At 61.0% G+C, this 15,650-nt stretch overlaps 2 protein-coding genes across 6 annotated transcripts in view; one reads left to right on the top strand and one right to left on the bottom strand.

Annotated features, from left to right (window-relative positions):
* The window catches only part of EXD3 (exonuclease 3'-5' domain containing 3), an 86,222-nt gene extending 81,025 nt beyond the window's left edge, over positions 1 to 5,197 (bottom strand). Inside the window, exons 1-2 of one of the 4 annotated variants that reach the window (XM_047093747.1) lie at positions 5,088 to 5,197; positions 1,293 to 1,641 (exon numbers count right to left, since the gene is read on the bottom strand). The gene's annotated coding sequence lies outside the window, so the exon portion shown is untranslated. Of the gene's footprint in view, positions 1 to 1,292; positions 1,839 to 3,906; positions 4,029 to 5,087 lie in introns of those variants that run through there. The other 3 variants (XM_047093746.1, XM_047093749.1, XM_047093752.1) reach the window with 3 other exon arrangements.
* Positions 4,179 to 15,294, top strand: NOXA1 (NADPH oxidase activator 1). Of its 2 annotated transcripts, XM_047093754.1 has the most exons (14): positions 4,180 to 4,638; positions 7,576 to 7,658; positions 8,622 to 8,730; positions 10,297 to 10,431; positions 10,679 to 10,786; positions 11,739 to 11,798; positions 12,076 to 12,119; positions 12,624 to 12,756; positions 13,637 to 13,865; positions 14,061 to 14,119; positions 14,360 to 14,514; positions 14,671 to 14,785; positions 14,890 to 15,004; positions 15,093 to 15,294. In XM_047093754.1, exons 1-14 carry the CDS (start codon positions 4,462 to 4,464, stop codon positions 15,179 to 15,181), a joined length of 1,611 nt encoding a protein of 536 aa, XP_046949710.1. In that variant the 5' UTR covers positions 4,180 to 4,461; the 3' UTR covers positions 15,182 to 15,294. The 2 variants fall into 2 exon arrangements, with proteins under 2 accessions (XP_046949709.1, XP_046949710.1); XM_047093753.1 differs by having other exon boundaries at positions 4,179 to 4,638; positions 14,671 to 15,186.
* Positions 15,295 to 15,650: the final 356 nt, after the last annotated feature.

The raw sequence follows: 15,650 nt of genomic DNA, 5'->3' as shown, positions 1-15,650 counted from the left end.
TCTGATTTGATTAATTAGTTAATTAATTAAGCTTTTCTCTTAATTAACTCCCTCTTCTTCCTTTTGGTTTCTTCCCTTTGCTTTTTACTCTTTTGGGCATGATTTCCTTCCTTTTGACTAAATACGGGCTCCTTGGATTTGCCTTTTCCTCCCAACGGCTCACAGGTATTCTGCTTCCTTCCGGCCTCCAGAGCTGCTGTGCTGGCCTGGCTCCCTCCTCCGCAAACGGCCGTCACTGCTCTCTGGGACCTCCTCAGACCGGCCCCTCATCCTCGGACTTCAGATTCAGCCCTGCATGTCTCAAGGTGTCATCCACTAGCTCATTCACCTACTTCCCGCACCATAAGCTCTTTCCTTCCTCACAGGCTGTTCTATCAGAGTCACGGGGCGTAACGTGACGGTGTCGGTCGGCCCGAGGGCTCTGAGCCTTGCCCCTTTCTCGCTTCCCCCGCAGACAGCGGGCCATGCCTTGCGGTGGCCATGACACAGGGTCCCCTACAGCTGCGAGACGGTCTCACGTGTGGCCTGGCCCAGACACCCACCGTGAAGGGCCGCGTGCAGAAACTGGCTCAGAGACCGGTGGCGGCTCGTTCTGAGTTTGAAACCACAAGGCGAGAAACCGGCACTGGCTTCAGCCTGAGAGTAGAGGGGCGCGTGAGGGCGCGTCGGTGCTGCCGGCCCAGGACTCCCATCGCCCAGAGGATGAGGGTCTGCCCAGCATGGAGTCCTGCAGGAGCGCGGACACGTTCCCTGTTCTACAGTCTCAACCGTGCACCTTAAAGGAGAGGAGTCTTGAGGCGCTTCCTGCGGGCACGGCTTCCCTGTCACACAGGCGGGCTCGGCCACCAAGAGGAGCACCCCGCAGCGGCCTGAGCTCTGCCTTCCTCGTCCCTCTGGTCTTCCTTCAACGTTTCCTGGGTGGTGGAGGGCGAGGTCCTCCGCGGAACTGGTGGCTTTGAGAGACGCGGTGCCCTGCGGCGGGTGCCTCCTCGCTGACCCCAGGAAGGGCCGGGTCTCAGGAAGCTGATCTCTAACACCACGCATTTCAATCACACCAAGACTATTTTTATTTCCTGAGGGAAAAATCTTATTTTTATTTCATTTTGTCTTGGAAAGTGCCCAGTTTTTAAAGGAAAAAAACAAACAAACCCGACTTCTTTGTATTGGGCTAAAACCAATTCCTGCCCGTTTCTTGGACATTCGTGCTCCAGAATTAACCACAGAGAAGCACTGCCCTCCTCTGCAAATAAGTTCCAGCACCATGCCGACCTCTATCTGAGTCATGCTCTTACCTGAGGAAATGGTTCCCTTTTCTGGACTCTTCTACTGAGGCAGGAACTGTGTGATCCACACAACCTTAGCGGGTCTGCCCGTAAAGCTGACAGGGAGGCAGCTGGTGGCGGCAGGAGCCTGGGCGGCCTCCCCTCCGATGCCACAGCCACTGCACGTCTGGGGAGGGTGCCAGGGCCCCCTGTAGAGGCCAGCTTCAGACCGGTCCTCAGGCCGCGGCCGCTCCAAACGCTGAAGCACCTACTTGGAACAGATTTTAGCAGATGTAAGTTTTCGAAACAACATGTCAGCAGCTGAATTTCAGAGCTGGAAGAATCTTAGGCTCAGTAATCACTCCAACTTTCAGGGCATCTGTAAAACAGAAAAACCTGTGATTGAATCCTTCTTTAAAAATGGTTTTAAATTAAGAATTTATTTTGAGATACACACGCAGTTCTGAGAGAAAGAGACATCTCATATACCCTTTATCCAGTTCTCAAGACGTTACCACAGTCAAAATCATAATGAGGGACTGACACCGACTCAGTCAAGATATAGAACGTTCCACCCCACAGGACCCCCCAGGGTTGCCCCTTTATAGCCGCCCCCACACCATTAATCTGTTAGCGGCCCCAAGCAACCACTAATCTCTCCGCTTATATCATTTGTCACCTCTAGAAACGTATACAAATGGAATCAAAGTATGCGATCTCTGCCCACTCAGCATGCCCCTGAGCCTCCTTCCCCGCAAGCTGTGTGTGCCCACGGCCCATCCCTCGTCCACGTGTGGGTGCGAGTCTGCCTAACCGTTCGCCCACTGGAGGACAGCTAGGTTGTTTCCAGTTTGGGGCTTCATGAACAGAGCTGCGGTGAATGTTAGGGTATGGTGACAGGCACAGGGAAGGGACTTTCTTCATTTTTTATTATGGAAATAGAGAAGTCGATAAAAGAGCGATGCGGCAGGTGCCCAAAGGCAATTCAAACAGTGGGACCACTGGGGAGCGAGGGCACAGAAAGGCCAGGCCAGAGCCCAGGGGAGGCAGGAGGGGCAGCCGGGGGGCTTGGGGGACCCGGGGGGGGTCATGTCCCTGAGGCCAGGCAATGAGTGGGGAGGATGAGCCATGCCCAGGGAGGAGGTTACTAGTGACCCTGACAGGTCTGCAGGAAGGCCACCCAGAGCCGGTGTGGGAGCAGCACGGTGGGAAAGGGAACCAGTGCTGCCGCCCACCTCCAGGGCCAGCAGGACGGGGAGCCTCGGCCCCCACTGGGGAGGAAGCAGGTCCTCGGGGGCACAGGTGCCCTTCCAAGCACATCACAGGCGATGTCTGTGAGTCGTCACAGCGCTCTGCCAGGCCAGGACTCAGCGCTCCCGTTCCTCAGGTAAGGAAGTCTATAGGGTCAGAGAGCTGGACCAGGATCACCCAGGGAGGAGACTCAGCCATAACCGAGCAGAGTGGCTCCCAGGTCACAGGACCCACAGGCCCGACGGGGGAGAGAGGATGGCCAACATGGAAGGCAAGTCAGGTCCCTGAGATACAGCTGAGTTCTGAGTTCTGACAGCCATCCAGGACCCGAGCCTCCCCTGGACCGTGGGGGCCAGGGTGTTCTCTTATGTGCATGAAAGGACAGAGCCTGTCTACGGGAGCATTTCTGGGGTTGGGTGTTGTGATGGCTCATTTTGTGTCACCCTGGCAAAGCCATGGTGTCCACATGTTTGGTCAAACACAGTCACAGGTTGCTGTGAAAGCATTTCTTACATGAAATCAACATGTACAACAGTAGACTTGTCCTAAAGCAGATGACCCTCCCTAACGTGGGTGGGCCTCATCCAGTCAGGGGAAGGCCTTAAGAGAACAGAGTGAACTCTGCCCCCAGACTCAAGTTGAACCCCGAGTTCTTCCCTGGCTCTCCCGCAGATTTTGGATTTTCCAGCCCCCACAGCTGCTTAAAGTCAATCCATCTCTCTGTACACCTGTTGGTTGTTTCTCTAACACAGGTGTGAAGGATGTGACAGCAGGTAAGACCTGTATGGGAGTGGCGGTAGGGACGGGTGCCCCCGAGAGGCTGGGGCCCCTGCAAGGAGAGGCTCCTGGCCCCGGAGGGCCTCCACTTTCTAGTGAATGAGATTGTGCAGGGCACAGGGCAGGGGCTCCACCTGCCACAGGGGTGGGTTGGGCTGGGTTGGTCCTGCCCTCTGAGCCTCCATCTGGGCCAGGGACAGGGAGCACAGGACCGACGGGCCCCAGAAGAGCCACTGGCACGTCACCACGACCTGGTTTTCCACGAGTGAGACTCGGGGCCTCCCCCCGACTTTCCCCCCGAAGTTGAGCGAGGGTGAGCGCGGGCCGCCGCCGCCGCGGGAGACCCCAGACCACCGTGGCCCGCCCCCGGCCCCAGGACCGGCCCCCGCGGCTCTCCCCTCCCAGCGGAGCCGGAACGACGACGCCTTCGCTCCTCGCAGACTCGGTCCGCGGGCTGGCGGGGCAGGGGCCGCAGCGGAGGGCCCACCCCCACCACCTTCAGGGCGGGCCAGGCCGCCGGCTCGGCCACAGCCCCGCTCGGCCCTGCCCTGCCTCCCCGCGCCCCTGCAGACCCCGAGACCGCCCCACCTCGGCCCGCGCCCCGGCGGTCTCTCACCTGAGCCCGCGGGGTCCGCCCGGAACCCTGGCCCGGCCGCGGCGGTAGCGGCAGGCCCGGACGGCTTTCCCCGGCGCACCGAGACCCACACTGCCGGAGGCGCGGCGGGCTGGGGAGAGCGAACTCGGGGAGCTCCGGACGGAAGTCCGGAGGGGCGCGGCATAAGCGGGGGGCGGGGCCGGATGCGGAGGGGCGGTCCCTGCGGGGCGGGGGCGGGGCCGTGGGGAGGGGCGGGGCTGGCTCGGGGAGGGGCGGGGCCGCTCTGCCGCGAGAGGGCGCTCTGGGCAGCGGGAGACGTGGCGCCCCCGCGGCTCGTGGACTCCGCGCTCTCCCAGCGCCGCGTCCCGCCCGGATACCCTGCCGGCCTCGGAGTGGGGGCCCCACATCCCCACGCTAGTCTCCCGACCCTGAAGGCCCTGCCTCGCGGCCCTCGGCCCGCAGTCGTCCCGCCGGACCCCTCGCGGGACCCCCACCGCCGCCGCCGGCCGCGCCCGCCGCGCTCCCGCCCGGAAGCGCGGACTTCCGCCGCACGGTCCCGCGGGTGTCCACGCCGCCATGCCCTCTCTCGCGGACCTGCTGCGGGAATGGGACCGGGGCGCGCAGGCCGTAGCGCGCGGGGACTGGGACTGTGCCCTGCGCCTCTTCTCGGGCTACCCGGAGCCGTCCGCCAGGATGTGCTTCAACGTGGGCTGCGTGCACCTGTTGGCCGGGGACCCGGAGGCCGCGCTGCGGGTGAGCCGGGGGCCTGACAGCCGGGCGCCCCCAGGGTTGGTCGCGGAGACCCCATCTCTTGGGGAGGCTGTTCTATGGCCCTGGGGAACCTTACTTACCTTGCTCCGGGTCAAGGAGCGGTGCGATAAAGACCCAGCTACAGGGATGAGCCCGGGGTCCCCCCCCCCCGCCCTTCTTCCTGATAGTCACCTGGGGATGTCCCCCCAGGGTTCCGCCTCAATGAACACCTGAAGCAGGTGGGAACTGTGTGATCGGGGGATCCCACCAGAACCGAGTCTGGGCCATGATGGAGGTGCTGGGCTCCCTCACCACCTCCACTAGGTGATGACCACGTGCCACACTCCCCAGTCAAGAAGAAAGGCCAGGGCTCTTGCTAGTGGTTCAGGTGCTCACGGTCTAACATATACGGAAGTAGGCTCGAGGCCGGATCTTGCTTGGAGGGGACTTACCTGCTTCCCGAGGTGTAGAGCTTAGAGCAGGGGACTTCATCAGATGCCTGGCAAGGAGATGAGGTCTGTCTCGTCTGATCTGAGTACTTCTGTTTCCCAATATGTCCCCCCAAACAGAAGCAAGACTCAAAAGTGCACACGGGCACACACACATACCTGCCTCTGCGGAGGGGGCAGCACCGAGCCACTCGCCGCCTTTTAAATGCTTTGTGTTCTTTAAAGTGATTCATGTTCCGCAAAAATCCAGCAGCACTCTACTCATTGTTCTGGTCCCCAAATCTCCCCAGTAAAAAGAAACAGGATCCTACAGTTGTGAAGACCATCAGTGACAGTTAGCTGGAAAATGACACAAATGAAAAGAGAATTAGGTATTGTAGGAGAGTGCCCATGTCAATATCTTATAAAATTCACCACAGGAGTTGGGCAGGGGCGGGCAGAACTGGGCAAATCTTACAAGGGATCTCCTCTGTCATTCCTTACATCTGCCTACAAATCTACAATTCTCAGGAACAATTTCAGTTTTAAAATGTTACCTAAGAACGGGAACACAATCGCTGACAGCAGGTAGTTCAACAGCGAATGGTAGGTGTGAGGCCAATCCAGTTATCACTTACTTACAAACTGTGATTTAACCAGACAGAGGGGCCAGAGGTGGTGAGCAGAAGAATACGGTATTAAATCCTCTACCCAACAGGAGAGGGAGGACTGTGGAAAGACAATAAAATTCAGTAATTAAAGCATGGGCACTTTAATTGGAAACGTGGAGATTTTTGAAAGCAGACGGAATTGCTGCAATGAATACAAGTGTCTCTGGGGAGCAGGGCAGGTGAGGAGGGGTGTAGAGAGGACTGTGGTCTGTTGATAGGAACCCGTGTGAGCCTGATTTGGTTGCTGTTCCTGGCAGGGTGGCAAACAAATGGACCTCTCTGGCACTGAGCGCCCCCCGCATCAGGGCCTCCGTGCATCCCTTCAACCTTAGGTCAAACCCAGGGCTGCACAAGCCCCCCATTTGGCCAGATTGTAAGAGCGTGAAGCCCCTCCGACTGATTGCCTGTGTCTAACTGATAGCCACTGTCCTCGTTAGGAACAGACGACGTCATATCTGAGTGAGGTGTAGGGAAGAGCTGTGCTTTACACACACACTAAAACTTTTGTTCTTTCTGATTCTAATAGATAAGGAGTGTGTCCTTTCATGAGAACTATCAGAAATAGGGTTGTCATGGACTCTGGGTCTGGAGTTCTTGTCCAGCAAGAAAGCAGACCCAGGATTCAAAGCGGGAGACGACTAACGTCCGGGAGAAGACAAGAGCCCCGAGTAAGGGTCTTTGCTCCGTTTTTATTAGGATCCGAAGGCTTACCAACATGGTGATGGACGTGCACAAAGGGACAATGAAACTGCGAACATTAACTCGTGGACCTGAGGGAAAGGGGGTCTTGAAGATATTCGGGGTTAGGGATTTGGGTTAACACAAAACAAAATCCTGGCTCCTAGCGGAAGGTTGTTTACAGCAGACTTGACTTGTTTACCTAAACTGGCCTAGGGGACCAGAAAGACTGAGCAGGCTACCTCTGGGTCAACAAGGCACCTTTCTTTTGCTAATTAGCTCTGCTCTGGGCAACTTCACCCGCAGCGACTATATCCCTATTTACCTGTTTACCTAATTTGGTCCTTCCTTCCTGTGAAAGCAGCTTTCTGCTATTAAACTAAGTTGGGGGGCTTTTCCACCCTGGATACCTAATGTTGTTCACCTCACTTTGGACGTTTTCATCCCGAGAGTCCCTCTTCCTGTGCCTTTGTCCTACACTGGGACCTTTGTCGCACTTTGCCTAATCTCCTTTACCCAAACTTGGGTGCGAACATCCTGTGGCTTTCTAGTTTCTCACGCCTTGTTAACCCATCCTGCAGGCTCAGGGAATTCTGAAGTTTATTCCCCACATAGGATTTAAGGTTTTTTTTAAGGTTTGTTTTTGAGACAGAGAAAGAGCATGGACGGGGGAGGGTTAGAGAGAGGGAGACACAGAATCCGAAGCAGGCTCCGGGCTCCGAGCTGTCAGCACAGAGCCCGACACGGGGCTCGAACTCACAAACCGTGAGATCATGACCTGAGCCGAAGCCGGACGCTTGACCGACTGAGGCACCCAGGCGCCCCTCCCCACGTAGGATTTTAAAAAGACAAAAATCTTGCATAACTGCATCCCCCAGAGGTAACCATCATTAATGTGCCACAGCGTTTCCTTTTTTTGTACCCCCTTGTCATTACGGTAAACAGACCGGACTGTGGCTGTGTTCTCTGCACCTCGGGAGCTCAGGCTGGTTTAGGTTGTGCCACTGAGGGAAACTGGATGGTGATGCCCTGCATGCAGGCTGTTGTGGGGCCCAGTGAAATTCCTTGGCCCCCCGTCACTGGTCATCTGTCTGGGCTGTATCTGTGACACAGGGGTGATGGGATTGCAGACCTTGGTGATCTGTGGGCATTTCTGTCCTCAGGCATTTGACCAAGCAGTGACCAAGGACACTTGTATGGCTGTGGGCTTCTTCCAGCGAGGAGTGGCCAGCTTCCAGCTGGAGAGGTGAGCACGGAGGTGTCTCGTTTCTTCTCTGAGGGCCCTTTGTCTCTGCAAAGTCCATTCTTGTGCTCCCCGCCTCCTCTCTCCCCATGGGGCACCTTCTCTTGCCCACCCCCTCCTCCATAGCTTCAGGGAAGCCTGGAGGAGGACACTGGTCACGCTGGAGGGGGACACAGGGAACAGCCACACGGTGAGCCCTGTCTCTGTGCTGAGGTTCACAGGGCGCTTTCACGGGCACCCCTTCCTTTGCTCCTCACCACATCTTTGCTGCAGCAGGGATGGCGTGATTACACCCATTCTGCAGATGAGGGAACTTAGAACAGGGCTGCAGGAATGGTGTGTCCCAGGGCAGGGAGGGGGTTGGGGTCCTCAATGCTCACCTGGGCTCTTTGCACTGTGGTCCTTCCCAGAGGAGGAAACATTCTGCAGGACAGGCCTGGCTTCCCCCTACCCCACCTAGCCCCAGGACAAGCCCCACGGCAGGCAGGCCCCATGCCAGGCGGGCAGGCTCTGGGGACAACCTCCTCCTCTCATGGGTCCAGGAGCCTCCTTGGAGGAGATGGGGATTCTAGTGGAGGCCAAGGAGTGTCCAGCCGGTCTCTGCGGCAGGAGGCCCACAGGGTCGGGGGTCCTATGAAGCAGGAGGGAAATGTGGAAGAGGGTCTGGGCTACAGACAGGGGCTCTAGGCGGCAGAGTGAGTGAGGTCCCCAGGAATCAGGACTGGATCAGAGCTGGCATCACCTCGCACCCCGGATGTGGTGCCCCCATGCCCCTCACAGCCAGTCTGTCCATGACCCGTGTGTTGGGACTTGAGGGCCCACCGTGTGCTGAGACCTGGGTGACCACCACTGCCCCCTAGCAGGTGTCCCTGGAGCTGGGGTGGTGGGGAGGCTGGGGCAGGGCTCGGCCCCTTTCCCTGCAGCCACTGAGGTCCCTCTCGCTGCTGGCTCCCCCACGGCCCACAGGTTCCAGGAGGCCCTGTGTGACTTCCGTCTGGCCCTGGCACAGCTGAGGGGTAACACCGCCATTGACTACACACAGCTGGGCCTGCGGTTCAAGCTGCATGCCTGGGAGGTGAGCTTGCACCGGGAAGTGTGGCCCGCTGGGGCTCTGGGGGTGCTGTCTGCAGGTGGCCCGGGTGGTCCCTCAGGCCCCGTCCTCTGGGTTCCATCCTCTTCTCAGTGTCACAGGTGGGGCCGTGTTGACCGAGGCTCCCTCTGGCCACTCTTAGGGTAGAAGAAGTTAGAGGCCACCAGGAGTGCTTTGCCCACGAGAAGGGCAGGGGAGGGGCAGAGAACAGACAGGTGAAAGGCAGGTGGGGTCAGGAAGCAGCACAGCTTGGCTCTCTGTGGCTGACACCAAGGAAGGGGAGTGGAGAGGACACCGCAGTGCTCCCGGAAACTGGCTGCCTTGCAGCCTTCCCCCAACAAGCGGTGTTGCAAGAAACAAGTCGTGGGAAAGCCCCTCCAGGTGGGGTCCCCTGGCCCAGGGCACTGAACAGTGCAGGGCGGTGGGGGGCGCGGGGAGGAATGGCCTGGCAGTGACCCCCACCTGGCCTCGTAACAGGAGTCTCCAGAGGGCGGCCAGCTGGCTCTGGGGGTGTGGTGTCACCTGGCAGGCCACGGGGACAGAGGGCCGCGCGGAGGGAGTGTGTTGGTTTCTCTTGACGTTGGGCCAAGTTGGGTGGCACTTGCTGCCTCGGTGGCAGCAGCAGGGGCTCAGTGGGGAGGTCGGCTCCCAGGAGCACCAGGCAACTTTGCTTCTGCCCTCGGTATGTCCGGCCGCGGCAGCCTTAACCCAACCCAAACTGTGTGTCAAACGTCTTGTGACACGGGGGTGGGGACGGGGACAGGACAGAGAAATGGGTTCCTTGGACGGCACCCCAGACTCATGCACTGACAGGGCAGCACACAGACGAAGGGGCCGCAAAAGGGGTTTGGCCAGATGCAGAATGGGGGAGAGGCAGGCAGAGAGGATGCTTCCCGCGCCCAGAAATCCGCCCCTGATTTTTGGAGCAGAGAAGCGCCAGAGCGATGAACCGCTCCGGATGGGGGGGTCTGGAGAGTGAGGCCTGCCCGGCAGAGCCCCGCACCGGCGCCGCCACGGACCGGCTGCCTAGCCCTGAGCCAGGCTCCTGGGCCAGAAGAGCCCTCGCTGTTGTGGCTCGGGCCGGGGGTGGGGTTGTGGGAGGGGCTGGGGTGGGGCGGGGTCAGCGGAGGGGCTGGGAGTGGGGGCGGGGGCGGGGGCTGGGGGCCGGGCAGGGGGCCGGGGGTGGAGCCAGGGGAGGGGCTGGGGTGGGGCCGGGAGAGGCGCCGGAGGGGAACTGGAGGTGAGGCCAGGAGAGGGGCTGGGGGTGGGACTGGAAGCCCAGGCCAGAACGGGAGGGGGTGGGGGGAAGGGCGGGGAGGTCCGGAATCCGGGCCGGAAGGTCTGATCTAGGAGTGAGACCTGGGAGGGGACCATGAGACTGGAGCTGGAGCTACATAGTGGCACTGAGGGCGAGGCCAGGAGAAAGGTCGGGGGTGGGACTGGGGGCACGCCCCGGGGTAGAATCTGGGGCAAAGGCGGGGGGAGGGGGGGGTTGAGACCCAAAGGCCGGAGGGGACTAAGGGAGGGAGTGGTCTGTCCCGTGGCTCCCAGGTGCTCTTCAACTTGGGGGCCGCACAGTGCCGCCTGGGTCTCTGGGCTGAGGCCACCCGCAGCCTAGAGGAAGCCCTTTCCAAGGGGTCAGAAGGGGCCCGAGACCACCTGTGCACTGCCCTGGACCAAGTGCAGGTGAGGGGGGGGGCAGGGAGGAAAGCAGGTCGTCCCCACCCCTTGGGGTTGTTGGTCCCATAGCCCACCGTGCAGGGCTCATATCTATACAGGCCCCCCAAGACTTTCTAGAGGGAGGTGGCCCATATGCCCAGGTGTGGGGGCTGGGGAAGGACTTCCCGCAGTCTGTGACAAGTGGGTGGAGGGGCCCCCTGAGACCACCGCCCTGGTCAGATGCTCAGGTCTTCGTTGGCCGGGCCCCCTCCAGAAACAGGTGCACCTGCAGCCTCGGCAGGGCCCCAGGGGTGAGGTCTTCCGGCCCCACAGGTGGCACCTGGAGCTCCTGGAACCAGTGGATTTCCTGGGCAAGGCCAAGGTAAGGGGGCAGCGTCTCGGTTCCCAGCCCAGGTGCTCAGGGGCCAGCAGCAGCCAGCAAGCTGGGGAGGGACCGGCCGCCCCCAAGCTGCAGACATACGGGAGCTTCCTAGGTCAGAAGCAGTGTCTCCGGGTGGAATTTACAGATCCCGGGCTCTTGGAACCAGGACACAGAGGCCACCAGAAGTTGGCTGCAGAGGAGGGAGCCCGTGCCTTTTTGACGGGGACCCCCGAGGCTCCCCCGCCTGCCTCCACTTCAGCCATGCTTTTCTGGCCTCAGAATCTCCTTGGCTCTGTCTGCCTGCATCTCTGCCCCGGACAGTGAGATCTCAGGGAGCCCCGAGGTAGGCTGGCCCGGGGCCACTTCATGCCTTCCCCGTGGTCAGGGCCGGCCAGCACCACCAGAATCACAGAACACTGGGGAACACAGGGAAATAACTCCTGTGCGCACAAGGAAAATTCACATTGACTTCAAGCTGGTGGCCCTTGGGTTAGCCCCGGCACCCCAAGGGCCGAGGTCACCAAGGGCCAGCGTGCTGCATGTGACCATGTTAAAAGTGCTGGCGAGGTCACCTGCCACAGACACCTCATGTTCGCAAACATCTGCTGGTGGGGGCCAGGCAGCTCTGAGCTGCGTTGATTTCAGTTTAGAGTCCACTTATCACAGTATAAGACCTCTAAGAAACAAAAATATTTCAAAAGTTGTACTAAAAACAAGTTGAAACTCTCAGCACAGATGTCTTCCTTTATCAGACGTGTTCTTCCTACCTTCCCAGCCCCCATGGTGGCAGTCTGGCAGCTTGGGTCAGGCCCCTGCCCAGCAGATGGGAGACTCAGGGGGTTGCGGTGGGTGGCAAGGGCTGGGAGCCAACGTCACAGAGCCCCCTGGGGGTTGGGGCTGGTGCCTGCTGACCCGGCTGTCCCCCTGCTGTCCCCCTGCTGTCCCTTACCAGGTGGTATCCTCTGCCTTCCCTGCCGACCGGCAGGAGGACATCCAGCCTCAGCAGCCCCAGGTGGGTGGTGGCCTGCCAGCCAGCCCGGCTTTCTCTGCCAGTTTGCAGGCCTGAGCCCTTCGCACCTTTTTACTGTTACGGGAGGAAAATGCTCTGGACCGTCCCCGGTGTTCCTCTGACCTGGAATCGGGAGTAGCAGGCCTATTCTGTGCGAGAGTCTATAAAAATCACGCAGTCTTGCTTGGGGGGGTGGGGAGGAGCATTGCTCGGCCTCCCCGCCCCGAACTCACCCACCGGGGTCTGCATCCTGAGAGAGGGTGGCATTCTGTGCCCACAGGTTCGGGGTGCAGGTGGCAGAGCCAGGCCTGGAGCCGCCCCACGGTAGGAAGGAGCGTCCCTCCTGTTGGGGCAGAGGCCCTGGTGGGAGGCCTGAGGCCGGAGCCCCCGTGCAGACCTGGCCAGGGGCCAGGACTGTCACACCCCCTTCCCAGAGTGGATGTGGCCGGAGCCCCTGATACCAGGGGAGGGGTGCCCCCCTCTCATAGAGCCGTCACTCTGGCCCTGGCGGGCACCAGAGGGGAGTTGAGACTGCGGTCATGATGACTCCAAGCAGCGCAAAAGCTCAGAGCCAAGGTGCCCAGGGAGGGTGCTGGCGGGACTGCAGGCTGGCGTGATTACACTTCCGGCATTGCCAGACTGGAGCCTCACGGATGGGGCTGTCCCCACTCGGGAGAGGGGCTGGTGCTCAAGGTTGCTCGATGTAGAGCCAGCCCCACGCCCTGGGGCCCTGCTCGGACCTAACCCTCATCTCCAGACTCCAGGCCCTCCTCAGGCTGTCCGGGAGGAAGTCCTGAGGTCAGGGCCCCCCCCCCCCCCTTCCCCTAGGGCTGCAGTCACCGGGGCCTGGAAAACCCGCACCGCCTGTGGTCCCAGGAGGCCCCCCGAGACAGAGACACAGGTCGGCCCCGGGCAGGCGGGGCAGGCTGACCACCATGCGCCCGTCCTCTCCGATGAACAGGTGGGTGACCCCGAGATGGGGAACAGCAGCCACAGCCAGGCGCTCTGCGGGTCTCGGGCGGGCGACCTCGTGCCCTGCTGGGGGACAGAGCCTTGGCTTTCTCTGTCGGGTCAGAGACAGGGCCGGAGCCAGACACCGGGGTCGGGGCGGGGGGGCCTGCTGATGGCCGTCCTCACCCGGCCGTAGGCCTTGGGGGGCCTGGCCTGCAGCCTGTGCATCTGGGTCTTGGGTCTTGCGCCATCCAGCCGTGGCCCTTGCCACCCCAGCCCTCCTTCCTGGACACGGGCTTCTCCCAGGCAGGTGCAGCCAGGAGGGGCGTGGCTGACCCCGTCCCGCACCAGCACCAGGACAGGGGCCTCCACGCACAGAGCAGGCGGTTGAACTGAACAGGCATTTTATCAAAGGACTTCGTGAGGGAATGTGCGGTCACTTCCCTTTCTTTTCCCTGGTGCTCAGCTGACTCAAGTTGAACGGACCTGTGCCCTTAGCGGTTATTCTCTGTCACAGCTGTGCTTTATTAACTTCCTGCATGCGGTTAAAGCTGCATTTACTAAGTTCATGGTACTTAGGGGTTTTAGGCCCTCGACCCTCCTGGCACAACAGCAGATAGCTTCTGAAGTGCGTTAACCAGCTGGTAAATACGCTGAAGTCCAAATGCTTCCTTTACCAATGAACTTCCAGACCCTCACCTGAAGTCAGAACGGAGTCAGGATGGCCTGGACCCCGGGCCTCTCTGGGGTGCCCTGCTGCCCCTGCAGCACATCCAGCATAGGGTGAGGTCCAGCTGGTCCCTGGCCTGGGTCCTCAGGCTCCACCTGGGACCACCTGGGGTGACGGCTTCATCCGCACTGATGTAAGGCAGCCTGTCTGTGGTCGCTAGGACTGTGGGGACCCGGTGCCTGCCCTGAACACACCCCAACACGGGTTGCATTTCTGGCTTGCTGGTGGTCAGCTGGTTCACAGGCCGTACGCCTCACCACTGGGCCTGCTTCCACAAGCCAGGGACGCTGCCCCAGCCCCAGGGCCCCCATCCCTGGCCCCTGCTCCAAGCCTGTGGCTTTCCCTGCAGAGGCCCAGTGTGGAACAAGTTGGCAAACAGGTTCCTCCAGGTAAGGGCTCCTGCGCTGCAGGCGGTGGGCAGGGACACTGGGGGAAGGGGGCAGGCATCTGGGGGTGTGGGGAGCAGCCTCTTTGTCCCCTAAGGAGGAGATTGGCTACCTGTGCTTCCCAGCGGGCGTGTGGTCCAGGCAGGTCCTCTGCTCCAAAATATTCCACCTGAGAAGCTGCTCTGTTAACCTCCACAGGGCTGCGGGTGGCAGGGGAGCCAGACCCCGGCCCTTCTGAAGACCCCTCTCATGCTGGGGTAAGAGCCTTGGTGTCACCCCCACTCTTCTGGTATTTGGGGCCCTGAGGCTAGGCCCCATCCCTTCAAATGGCCCTGGGGACCCCAGCTGATGAGCAACTTACAGGCCTGTAGCCCCGGCCCCCTGCCACCGTCTTTGTCCCCACCCTCAGCCCCAGCTCGAAGGCCACCCCAGTTGGGCCTTGTGCATGGAGATTTGGGGCTTTACAAGCTGACCACTGCCTTTCTGCCTTGTCCCAGGGAGTGGCCGTGGGGGACCCTGAGTCCTTGGTGACCCTCATAGTGCAGTGTGCCTTCACACTGGCCCTGAAGGTCCCAAGAGGAGCTGACCTGTCCAGCCTGCGGACCCTGCTGAGCCAGGCCCTCCCCCACCAGGCCCAGCACGGGCAGCTCAGGTGAGCCAGTCAGAGGTGGGACCTGAGGTCTCTGAGCCTGGCCCAGGGCAGAAGCCCCAGGGCAGGGGATGGAAGAGGGGCTGGAACATCTGTGCCCTGGCAGAAACCCCCCCTGCCCCCCCGCCCCCCCGCTCACTTGGAGGAGTTTCTCTGCAGTTACCAAGACCCCAGCAACGAGGGGCGCTGGGTCCCCCTTGCTAGGGAGGAGGTGCTACAGAGGGCCTGGCGGGACAAGGCGGCCAGCCCTGGGGTCCTGCGGCTCCAGTGCCGGGTGAGCCCCAGGAGAGCCCGGTGTGGGTCCCGGTGCGTGCGGGGCGGGGGAGGCCCTGGGGCCCTTTTGCAGCCGGCCCACCCTGGAGCCCTCCCCTGCCACAGGGAGCGGGCGGCCGGCCTGTCCTCTACCAGGTGGTGGCCCGGCACAGCTACTCTGCCCAGGGGCCTGAGGACCTGGAGTTACAGCCGGGGGACATCGTGGACGTCCTGTGTGAAGGTCAGTGGGGCGCTGGGGCCAAAGGGGTTTCTGTGAGCAGATACTATCTGATGTGCCCTAAGGAACACTGACATCCCCTCGCGTGCAGTGGACCCGGCCTGGTTGGAGGGCCACTGTGATGGCCGCATCGGCATTTTCCCCAAGTGCTTCGTGCTCCCAGCTGGACAGTACATGTGAGGAGCCCAACACCCCCACCTGGAGCCCCACATACCCCAAGCCCAGTGAGGAAATCAGCCCTAGGAAGTCCCGTGGCAAGAACGGTTTTAATAAAGCAGTCTTCCCCCCACTAAGGTGTGGTCTGTGTTCTTGGCTTGTCCACTGTGAGGGCCCGATGGAGGCTTTGAGGATGGGGGATGGGGCTGCTCCCAGAGAAGCCTAGGAGCCTGGATACCTCCCCTCAGGCTGAGTGATACCCCCGTTCGGGCCGGGCCCCTCTGCCAACCTCCTGAAGCCCTGCCAGCCTCTCCCAGGGAGCCGACCCCTTCTTCAGCAGTCACTCCCACGTCCGGGCTTGACTGGTCCCCATGTCCCGCTAACACTGAAGGTCACAGAGCCTTGGAATGCTGCAGGGGCCCCTGTGGCCTGGCATTTATCACCTGCCCCCCTGGGGAGGCCACAATACCTCCTGCATCCACGGGGGCCATCT

Source organism: Lynx rufus, unplaced genomic scaffold (genome assembly GCF_022079265.1).
Source record: "Lynx rufus isolate CCGP_SWC_20201006 ecotype Redwood Valley unplaced genomic scaffold, mLynRuf1.p SCAF_36, whole genome shotgun sequence".
In the NCBI taxonomy this organism is placed as follows: Eukaryota; Metazoa; Chordata; class Mammalia; order Carnivora; family Felidae; genus Lynx; species Lynx rufus.
Note: the sequence above shows the minus strand (reverse complement) of the source record. Positions and strands in the feature narration are given on the sequence as shown.